This window comes from Mya arenaria, chromosome 10 (genome assembly GCF_026914265.1).
Source record: "Mya arenaria isolate MELC-2E11 chromosome 10, ASM2691426v1".
Lineage (NCBI taxonomy): Eukaryota > Metazoa > Mollusca > Bivalvia > Myida > Myidae > Mya > Mya arenaria.
Window position 1 is genome coordinate 7424942 of NC_069131.1, and position 12586 is coordinate 7437527.

A 12586-nucleotide genomic window follows, 5' to 3' on the forward strand; every position below is an offset into this window, starting at 1 on the left:
TGATGTAAAGGCTGATGTAATTATTCAATATTTCTACTGGTTAAAACATGGTGGATAAATTGAAGGGTATATGACATAGTGCACCAGTCAATTATAACCACGGCCCCAAGGTCCGGGTGTATTCCGGGGATAGCCGGGGAAATGGGCCGTGTTTATACCTTCCAGGTGGCCCCATAGTGCCGGATGAATGCGGTGGTTTTATCTACGCGCCAAAATTAGCGGGGAATGGGCCTTACCTATGGTCCTTGGGTGCGGGGGTATTTGGCGGGGATTTCACCAGCAGTTCGTCCCCACAGGGCGGATATTTTAGCCAGGCTTGGCTGGACCGAAAGTCAAAGTCCCCGCTATTCCCTGGACCGTGGGGGGGGCGTGGTTACAATTGCATAAGTGGTAATACTTGTTTTAGAATATCTCAAATACAGTCATAGCTTACAGGGCGTATTTATGAAAACTGTACATTTCCAATATTAAAATAATACTAGCTTTCATGATGTCATTTGTATATTGTGTAAGTGCGTACAAGATTGTGGTGAATGGTATGAACACACTAAATACATTAACTTTCAGGCATAGTTATAACCGTCTTGCACTGAATGTTAGTTCGCAACTTGTTTACAAGTGACTGGAACGATCCCACATTCAGGAAGTTCAAAATACTACTAGGATATCAGATATAGACATAACTTAGTATTATGCGTAACTTGGGTTTCAAAATGTAATTGAGGAAGTTTTCAACCGGGGTAAATGTATTCGTATTTATTGTCAGGCAACATGCTGAAAGTTTTCATGATTAAAGGTTACCAAGGCACTGACTAGAACCATAATTGAAATACAACATGTATCTATTAAATACAATCTGACCTGTACCGTAATGAAAATGATTTGCATTGAATGAATATTAAATATATATTTTATTTTTACTTTTATCTATTCATCTATGTACTGAATGCACATTGACAAATACATTTTGAAATATATATTCAAACCAAAAATATAAATTCTTTAGGAAGAAAAATGCAAAAAGGTTTCGTCATTTCTTAGATTGAGATGATATTTGAGCTGCTTTGAAGTATTGCGCTATTTTTTATGTTAACTCTTTAAAATACTGCGTATCAGTAATATTGTCCGTGTGTTTATCATGAATATTCGTAAACAATTCAGTTATAAACAAAACTATGAAAACAAAAATGTATGGAAAGAGGGCCAAAGTTTAATATTCCCTGGACGCAAATATGAATCTCATTTTTTCATAAAGTACATATGTTGCAAGTTTTAGGTGAACTAATGAAACCAACGCCGGCCATTGCAATTGATGTTGATAAAAGGTTTTACAATTTACTAGCATAGTGTATTTAGCATAAACACATATAGTTTGCAAAGTGAGTATCATCTCTTTAGTCACCTAATCCTTCAAAACATTACAACTCGCACAGTAAAAGTACCATATCGATTATTTGCTATATGGACAAATGCCCGTCAAATGCCCAAAGGCATGCGAGGAAATAAATAGCGCATGCATAAGACACAACCAAAGATCTGAAACATCGTTCAATGCATATACGCAAGTACGTTGATACAGATGATGACCGTGCACTCCGCTGAACATTATGGTCAACAGTTTATAGTATAATCATCATAATGTATATGTATTGAATAAATGTCTGTAAATTGTGATTCTAAATATCCAAAAACAATGTATACTACCATTTGCCATATTTCAATTGTCAACTTATTGGCATAGACATCATTTGGTCTTTTCTTCCACTGTCTAGACAAAGACAACATTCGGTCTACGTCCCATTCCACAATGAACGTACAGACAACATTTGATTTACTTCTTCCACTATCTAGACAAAAACATTTGGTTTACTTTTTCCACTGTTTAGGCACAGACAACATTTGGTCTACGTCTCATACTTCCTCCACTATGAACGTACATGCAACATTTGGTCTACGACCTGTACTCCGTCTACATTGTAAGTTCAGGAACAGGCAACATTTCGTCAACGACCCTTATATCGTCCACCATGCAGACACAGGCAACATTTTGTCAACGACCCGTACTTCGTCCACGTTGCAGGCACAGGCAACATTTCGTCAACGACTCGGACTTCGTCCACGTTGCAGACACAGGAAACATTTCGTCAACGACCCGTACTTCGTCCACGTTGCAGACACAGGCAACATTTCGTCAACGACCCGTACTTCGTCCAAGTTGTAGACACAGGCAACATTTCGTCAACGACCCATACTTCGTCCACGTTGCAGACACAGGCAACATTTCGTCAACGACTCGGACTTCGTCCACGTTGTAGGCACAGGCAACATTTCGTCAACGACCAGTACTTCGTCCACGTTGCAGGCACAAGCAACAATTCGTCAACGACCCTTATATCGTCCAAGTTGCAGACACAGGCAACATTTCGTCAACGACCATTACTTCGTCCACGTTGCAGGCACAGGCAGCCTTTCGTCAACGACCCGTACTTCGTCCACAGTGTAGCATAGTCAACATTTCGTCTTTTACCCGAATTACGACCACCATGTAGAGACAACCAGCATTTGGTCTACGACACAATTAATGAAACGAAACTACGACACTAAGATGCAATAATTGTTCGTTTCGTCAATAATAAGTGAAGAAAATCAATAAGGTCTCTTTTTTTACTTTTTGTATGGCACAAACAACTATTGCAAAACACTGAAAACGAAATTGTACCATTCGCTAGTGATGTGAAACCGAACACGTGCTGAAACTGAAAACTTCCTTTACAAGCCTCACCTCTGTATTTCGTTCGGGTCTTTCGAGGAGATTGGATGCAAATTAGGTCTGGTATACTGAAGTGACTGTGAAAATGGTGAGTGCAGCATACATTTTATTTTTTCAAACGGTGTACTAAAAAGTCTAGTATAATATGAAAGGAATCGTATGAAAGTCATTGTTATTTTGTTTTGTTTTTTGCTTAAGAAAATACAACATGACATTGTATTGCTCCGATTGCTTGCACTGGAGATGTTAATCCAAACAAGGAGCTATGCATTTCATTTGGCCACTGGGCCTGTTCATGTTGTTTCCAGTTCAGCAGTTTATCTCAAGGACTTAAACAGGGTTTCGTTCTGCACATGTATAACTCATTGTATAAATAAATGCAGAAAATGCATGATGGAAATATAAATAGGCGAAATTCGGCAAGAAATGCAGTGTATCATTTGGATTATAAATTAAAACGAAGAAAATTAGAGATACATTTACCAGGATTTAAACCTGCACACTCACAGATTGAACGTTTTGTCAACTTTTTTATTTCTTTTCTTGGAACGAGCAAATTTTTGCGAAAATGAATGAAAACCAGTGATATAAGACTGCTAACAAAAAATGAGATCGCAGGTTTTCAAAACTTAATGTTTTATGCATTTTTATTCAAGCGTTAGTAACGCTTTTAGATAAAAATCATTAATTTTCGAAAGTAAATATGAAAAACTGCGATATGATCTTTTGTCAGCTGTCTTATATCACTAGTTGTAAGATACTTACGAGTTTTATCTTTATCTGCTATAGTGTACGTGCTTTCCAGGGATTTCACTTCCTGAATGTATGTATATATGTACGCCGTATTGACATTGTCCCATCTTTGTTTACAAGCTAAACACCCGTGATTTGTAGGAAGATATTACCAAAACGAGACAAAGGGACAATAGAATGACGATTTAGACTCCTTTCGTATAAAGGATATATATAGAAGTATAAAAGTACAATTGACAACAAAAAGCTGATGAAAATGTCAATATCAATCACATCAGTTTCGATCTTTTCAAAAAGATTTGACCAACTTATACATACAGAAATAACCTTATATCACAAACCAAAATCATTAAGATAGAACTGTTTGGTCAACTTTTATATTAATTTTTTTTTCAATGGGATTGGCGGCCATCTTGAAAATGGCCGCCATTTTGGAAAAAAAGATGGCTAACGGGTTTTTCCGAATAAGTGACCTATGCAAATTTTGATGCTTGTATCACAAACTGAATGATTTTTCTTAATATTGACTTAATCTGTCGGGCTATTAACAATGTACTAAAAATAACTATGTGAAGAATCACATGTACATGTATTGGTAAAATTAGCCGATACATTGTATTTTAGAAATGCCATGATAATAATATTTTATCTTTCGGAAAAAATATTCCTTTTTATCTATTTATAAATCTGTATCTATTTATTTATTAATGCATTTATTTGCTCACTAATATATTCAATACACTTATCGTCGTATAAGTCAGATACAGTTACTCGTGATTTTTTCAAAAGTGTCCTCTTACAGACGTAAGAAACCGTTTCGCTAGGACGAACACCAATTTTATCCTCGGCTTCGCATCGGTCAAAAAATGTATTCGTCCCAGCGAAACGGCTTCGTACGCCTGTAAGAGGACACTTTTAAAGAACAATATGTATTACATATATTACCTTCCACGTTTAATATTGGAGGCGATATTACCATGATTTTAAATTTCTAGGTCAAAGTCGTCTCATTTAATACTTAAAAAAATAAAGATGCGGCGTTTTCCCCCTTCTCTAAATCCGCTTGTGAATTATTTTGGTACCCATGTTTACTATATAAAAATAGTCGTACTGAATGAAAAAAGAACTCCAGACTACTTGTCATAATGATGACACAACAGTATTGTATCTTTGTTGCAATTGTCGGTCTCCCTGCCTACTTTATAGTAAATAGTCGTAGTGACTGACTGACTGGGAAAGGAACTCCAAAGTACTGGTGACAATGATAGAAAAACTGAATTGTATCATTGTTGCACATAGCAATGCTGTATTGTATCATTGTTGCACATAGCAATGCTGTATTGTATCATTGTTGCACATAGCAATGCTGTATTGTATCATTGTTGCACATAACAATGCTGTATTGTATCATTGTTGCACAAAGCAATGCTGCATTGTATCATTGTTGCACAAAGCAATGCTGAATTGTATCATTGTTGCACATAGCAATGCTGTATTGTATCATTGTTGCACAAAGCAATGCTTTATTGTATCATTGTTGCACATAGCAATGCTGTATTGTATCATTTTTGCGCATCATTGTTTCGCAAAGCAATACTGTATTGTATCATTGTTTCGCAAAGCAATACTGTATTGTTTAATTATTGCACAAAGCAATACAGAATTGTTTAATTGTTGTGCAAAGCAATACTGTATTGTATCAATGTTGCGCAAAGCAATACTGTATTGTATCATTGTGGCGCAAAGCAATACTGTATTGTTTAATTGTTGTGCAAAGCAATACTATATTGTATCATTGTTTCGCAAAGCAATACTGTATTGTTTAATTATTGCACAAAGCAATACAGAATTGTTTAATTGTTGTGCAAAGCAATACTGTATTGTATCAATGTTGCGCAAAGCAATACTGTATTGTATCATTGTGGCGCAAAGCAATACTGTATTGTTTAATTGTTGTGCAAAGCAATACTATATTGTATCATTGTTTCGCAAAGCAATACTGTATTGTTCAATTATTGCACAAATCAATACTCCTTTGTTTAATTGTTGCGCAAAGCAATACTGTATTGTTTAATAGTTGCGCATTACAATACTGTATTGTATCATTGTTGCGCAAAGCAATACTGTATTGTTTAATTGTTGCGCATTACAATACTGTATTGTATCATTGTTGCACATAGCAATACTTTTTATCGTTGTTTTACAAAGTTATACTTAATTTCTTAATTGATGCACACGTTTACTTATGCTGCAGGAGTTCAAATACTGGCTACTGGCTGTTGTGGTGGTAGTGGCGATGTCCTACGTTTCTGTTGAAGGCGGTAAGTTTATAAATGAGCAGTGAAATATAATAAGCTGCAAAAATGGGTCCTTTAGTCCAACTAATGGCTACTAACGGCTGTGGTGGTGGTGGTGGTGGAGATGTCCTACACTTATGTTGAAAGTGGTGTGTTTGTAAATGATAAGTGACATAAGCTGCAAAAGCGAGTCCTTAAGAGAATTGTGTGGTATCTTGATCTTACTATATATTTTGCCCTGAAGCAGGCAACAGTTACACATTTTAAATACATGCAATTGTTCAATTCTACACATATTTCCGAATCATGAAACTAGTTTGTAGTCTGATCAAATGGAATCATTGCATTTGTTCTCAACAACAAACACAGAGTTACTCCCCATGGTTAGTAGTCATAGTAACCGACTGTCAATATTCGTGCAATCTACTACGCAATCCGCCTTGACGACTTCGGAAGAATAGCTTGATTTCATATATAACTAATAAAAGGCCCATATTTTTTTCGATCTCCATGTTTCAATGAGATCATTTCAAATGTTAATTTCAGATGTAAAGATAAGAAGTTCTGAATGATGCAAGCGACTTATCCTTCGTTTTCTACTGAATCACGCGTAAAAAAGGCCCTGAATGCCGCGTATTGAATTCTCATTATAACTATACAGTTGCGGATAACTCGGCACTTTCAAAATTTCATCATCGAGTTTATAATTAAATGATCCAGTCCGATCACATGCATTTGTTTTGTCTCTATAACAAACTTCCTCCACAGGGTTCATATCCGTTGGTGTCTTAAACGACTGTCAACCTGAAATAAATAGATTGTTATGCTTTCGCAGTCCCTCCTTTCACATTACTTTTATTCCAAAATTTCAGCATTTGGTTCTGAGTGCCCAGATGGAAATACATCACTTTGTAACTCATCCGAAGTATGTAACAACAACCTATGTGCTTGCAAACCCGCATACAAGAACATGAGCAGTGACTGCGTGGCTAAAGGTATAATTATTGAAAATGAATTGTAATATGCATGTATACAGTCGAACACCGTTGGCTCGAACTCCAAGGGACCGGCGAAAATACATCGAGCCTCGGAAAATTCGAGCAGAGCGGGAATGCTTACCTTCAGTTTATAGAGATCGGTCCTTTACATTTAGTTAGAGCTAACAAGGAATTCGAGCCAAGCGAGTTCGAGCCAACGGGGTTTGACTGTATATATATAAATTAAACTTTTAAAACAAAAGAAAAGGCCCTTTCTACATGTCTTTTGTTTAAATTATCGACGTGGATTAAAATTTGTTATTTGATATTAAATATACTAGCGGAAAAATGATTGTGCCTTACACGTAATTTGTGTAAATTAGCGTCAAGCCTTTCGATGATTACATGAGGTTTACTTCAACTTTTTGAGACATGACTGTCACTTTAATGCACTATAACAAATGAAGAGGGACACTCCCTCAGAACGTGCGGCAATTTATAAGTCATCGTTACAGGGTCATTTCAGAACTGGTATATTTTCGAATGCACAGTTTCGTTGTTCCGCTAAATGTCTTTTTCACTAACTGTGCTTTCTTACTCATTTCTCCAATTCTAGTTCAACTTGTCATGACTTATCCCTACACTAAGTGACAATACATAAACAAGTCTCATAAACAAGTAATATATGTGATCTTGTCTTAAAATTTTATCGTATTTAATCAGAATACAACGATTCTTGCACTGTCACCCCGGACTGTCAGTCAGGGAATTTAGGAGACAAGGGCGCCTGTGACAACACCACTAAGATGTGTGACTGCAATGACGGCTACTCCTGGAAAGGGGGCATCTGCAAAGCCAATGGTCAGTGGTTGCTTAGATACGTAAGAATTTGCCTGGTTGGTATACTATACTTTTTCGATACACGATTGGGCGTTCACATCTTTTTATTTGAGTTTGCATTCCATGTGTTATGAAGACTTTAATTTACCCCTTACGTCTAAATTTCTCTTTTCCTTCTATCTCTCATTAGATTACCATACCTTTATACAGTATACATACTTATCACATTTTATATGCCATTTAAACGTTTTAAATCAGGGTACAACGATACTTGCAATACCACTCCGGACTGTCAACTAGGGAGTTTAGGAGAGAATGGCACCTGTAGCATGGACACTAAGATGTGTCACTGCAAGGACGGCTTCTCATTGGAAGTGGATATGTGCAGAGCTAATGGTCAGTGATTTATTAGCTATGTGAGTATTTCCCCGACTGTTATACTTCAGTCTTCATTTCGTTATATGTTTCGAGGTTTGCATTTTTTGTTTATTTGAGTTTAAATGCATCTGAATGCATTACATGTGTCGTGCAGACCTTATTTCACCCCATTCGGTCTCAATTTCTCTTAACCGTTTATCTTTACTCGATATAACCATATCTTTTTACAGTATTATCGTTTATCACATATTAATAATGCCATTTTGTCTCATCTTAATATTTAACCATTCTAATCTGATCTTCATATATCACCTTGCTTTATCACAATGTTCATCTTTTTTCAGGATACAACGATATTTGCTCCAACGACACGGACTGTAAATCAGGGAATTTAGGAGATAAGGGCGCCTGTAGCACTCTCAAATGTGGCTGCAAGGCCGGCTACTCCTGGAAAGCAACAGAGTGCAAAGCCAATGGTCAGTGGTTTATTAGCAATGTTAGTATTTGCCAGACTGTTATACTATGCTTGTCTCGGAAAACAAAACCAGATAATTCTTTGGTTTGGTTCAACTTAGCCAAATGATTCATTGATTGGTCAATATTTATCCAATAATACTTGTTGGCCAATTGAATTGCTTGCATGTGCAAACTAACCAAATAATAACCTGCAGATAAGTTACCCAGTTCATGCAATAGGCCTCAGATTGTTATGATATACTTACCGAACAATAACCTGCAGATAAGTTACCCAGTTCATGCAATAGGCCTCAGATTGTTATGATATACTTACCGAACAATAACCTGCAGATAAATTACCCAGTTAATGCAATAGGCCTCAGATTGTTATGATATACTTACCGAACAATAACCTGCAGATAAGTTACCCAGTTCATGCAATAGGCCTCAGATTGTTATGATATACTTACCGAACAATAACCTGCAGATAAGTTACCCAGTTCATGCAATAGGCCTCAGATTGTTATGATATACTTACCGAACAATAACCTGCAGATAAGTTACCCAGTTCATGCAATAGGCCTCAGATTGTTATCATATACTTACCAAACACTAACCTGCAGATAAGTTACCCAGTTCATGCAATAGGCCTCAGATTGTTATGATATACTTACCGAACAATAACCTGCAGATAAGTTACCCAGTTAATGCAATAGGCCTCAGATTGTTATGATATACTTACCGAACAATAACCTGCAGATAAGTTACCCAGTTAATGCAATAGGCCTCAGATTGTTATGATATACTTACCGAACAATAACCTGCAGATAAGTTACCCAGTTAATGCAATAGGCCTCAGATTGTTATGATATACTTACCAAACACTAACCTGCAGATAAGTTACCCAGTTCATGCAATAGGCCTCAGATTGTTATGATATACTTTCCGAACAATAACCTGCAGATAAGTTACCCAGTTAATGCAATAGGCCTCAGATTGTTATGATATACTTACCGAACAATAACCTGCAGATAAGTTACCCAGTTAATGCAATAGGCCTCAGATTGTTATGATATACTTACCGAACAATAACCTGCAGATAAGTTACCCAGTTCATGCAATAGGCCTCAGATTGTTATGATATACTTGTATTTTCGATACATGAATGGACGTTTGCATTTTTTTCATTTCAGTTAAAACACATTTGTACCCAAAACATGCGGAAACCTTATTTTACCTTTGAATTATTTCTCCTTACCTGATATCTTTAGCTACAACTATTACTATATATTTGTACAGTATCCTTTCTTCTCCATTCCGTTTTATGTGATGTCGCCGTCTCTTAGTATTTTACCTTTCTTATTTAGGATACAACGATACTTGCACTGCCGACACGGACTGTCAATCAGGGAATTTAGGAGACATGGGCGCCTGTAGCACTGGCAAATGTGGCTGCATGAAAGGCCACTCCTGGACAGCGCCAATGTGCAAAACCAATGGTCAGTGGTTTAATTGCTATGTCAGTATTTGCCAGATTGTTATAATATGCTGGTCTCGGCTACTGCTGGGACGCGGCAATGTGTAAAGCCAATGGTAAGTGGTTGATTGGCTATGCCAGTTTTTGCCGGCAGCATATAAATCCAGATAATTTTTTGGTTTGGCTAAAGTTAGTCAAAAGATTTATTGATTTGTCAATATTTATCCAATAATGACTGTTGACCATTTAAATTGCTTACGTGTGCAATCTAACCAAGAGATAACCTGCAGAAGATAAGTTATCCAACTTTATGCAATAGGCATTAGATTGTTATAATATACTTGAATTGTAACATACTTGTTTGGACGTTTACATTTTTTCTCATTTCAGTTTAACATACATTTGTATCAAAACATGTGGAGACCTTATTTTACCACTTACGTCTTATTTCTCTTTGCCTGATATCTTTAGCTGCTAATATTACCATGTATAAATTTGTACAGTATAATTTCTTCTCCATTCCATATTTTGTAATGTCGTATTATCTTAGTATTTTACCTTTTTTATTCAGAATACAACGATACTTGTATTTTACCTTTTTTATTCAGAATACAACGATACTTGCACTGCCGACACGGACTGTCAATCAGGGAATTTAGGAGACATGGGCACCTGTAGCTCTGGCAAATGTGGCTGCATTAAAGGCCACTCCTGGACAGCGCCAATGTGCAAAACAAATGGTCAGTGGTTGATTAACTATGATTGATTAGCTATGTCAGTAATTGCCCGATTATTATATTATACTAGCCTGCTCGATACATGATTGCACGTTCACTAGTTCTGTTTATTTAAGGTCAATTACATTTATTTATATACGGCAAAACATAAAGAAAAAAGTTCAACGGTAGAATGCTTTGAAATTGATGTGAAACGAAGCATTTCAGGCTTTGTTTGATTTCTGAAGATATGATATTCCACCTATTTACTTGGATCTTGGTTTCTTGTGTTTTTACCTGGTATTGTTCCTAACATCTTTATTCAATTGGTATAGAAATGTTTAACAAAACAAGAAAAACGGAAAACAAATAAATTCACGTCGCCAAATGATACTAATTGATTGAAACATCCTTAGTAATCACTCAACTGTGCATCCTTAATTTATTCTTAAAATACGGTATTGAAACAGGGATGTTGTGTACACGACCCTCTACATACTGCATGATGGTTTTTAACACGTAGTCAATATTTTTTGTTCATTCTCAGGCGTTTCAGGTCTGACTGTATCTATCACGCTTATGCTTGGAGTCCTCTTGTCCAAACGGATATTTTAGGAACAGCTTCCATCGGCACTGAATACTACAGGAATACTATCATCTACAATAGAAAAATGGAATAAAACACTATGATTTATAAGTCTTCAAAACCCACAACTTCGAGATACACGTAGTTCTTTTTTGTTTTCAAACGAATAAATGCTTGATATTGAGTGTCATTTTCAGACAACTTAAATTAAATGATCTGGAATAAAAATAATGTACGTGTAATTTTAAGATAAGAAAAAGATTAACAAAATAACCATACACTCATGCACACCATGTGTTCGTGTCGTTCATAGTCATTGGTTGTATGATTTGTCCATAGATAGCTTAGAGGGAGATCACCCAATGTTGAGAGGCTATACAATGTTAAGGATATACAGTCGAACCTCGTTGTCTCTAACTCCCAGTGAAAAAACGTCGAGCGTCGGAAAATTCGAATCAAGAGGGATTGTAAACTTTTAGTTTAAATAAATCGGTCCTCTACATCTAGTGCGAGCCAACGAGGAATTCAAGCCAAGCTAGTTCGAGCCAACGGGGTTCGACTGTAGTTGTTATTGTACGCTTGTCCAAGATATTTTTTTATGTACTATACACCATCGACACTGGTGATCAATGTTAGAAATAAGTTTTTGCTTGTTCTTAAGTTAATTTAAATTGATTCCAGAGTTATCGTTTTGAAAACCTATACAATTTTGATGTACTCAACAATAAGATTAACGCCCGACCCACTTAACTAAACATTAAATGAATATATAGCTCCATAAATTTGCTGTTTCCTTAGTTCTGGGAATAATTTAGGTTATGGTCAAACTATATTGTCATTACATGATACGGAAAGAATGAATAACATACAATAATGTGTTCGAATTTCAATATTTAGTGCCGCATACTTATGCTTTAAAAGTAACCAAATATTCATCTAACTCTGTCATGGGTTTATGATCTTTCCACAAACAGTGGATTGGAAGACATTTAGATGTTGACATTTTATAATATTTTAACCCTATTTGTTACTGTATACAAAATAAAATACCAAAAGGAAGGTTGTTAGTTCATGACTTAATGGTCGCACTTATTAATTAGCGGAATTATTTGGCATTCTTAATTTCTTTGAACCTACATGGGCAAGCCTAGTAGTCAGAATTAAAGGGGAGACCACACTTTACGGCTAACGAGAGACAAACAATATCTGAAAACAACTCGGACATACTTCACGTGCACCAACATATTTTTATCGAAAAAGGTAATGATACCGTCGGTAAAAGTTGATATGGTCAGCGCAACCATTTATCAATTAAAGCAAACACAACTATGAGCGC

General features: G+C 36.2%; 1 protein-coding gene across 1 annotated transcript; it reads left to right on the forward strand.

The window, feature by feature from the left end:
- The first annotated feature begins 2759 nt into the window (after nt 1-2759).
- LOC128205929 (multiple epidermal growth factor-like domains protein 11) lies at nt 2760-12310 on the forward strand. Its single transcript, XM_052907991.1, has 9 exons — nt 2760-2858; nt 5778-5844; nt 6693-6815; nt 7521-7658; nt 7896-8033; nt 8360-8491; nt 9839-9970; nt 10557-10688; nt 11212-12310. The coding sequence occupies exons 1-9, from the start codon at nt 2856-2858 to the stop codon at nt 11277-11279; spliced, it is 933 nt and encodes a 310-aa protein (XP_052763951.1). The 5' UTR covers nt 2760-2855; the 3' UTR covers nt 11280-12310.
- Nucleotides 12311-12586: the final 276 nt, after the last annotated feature.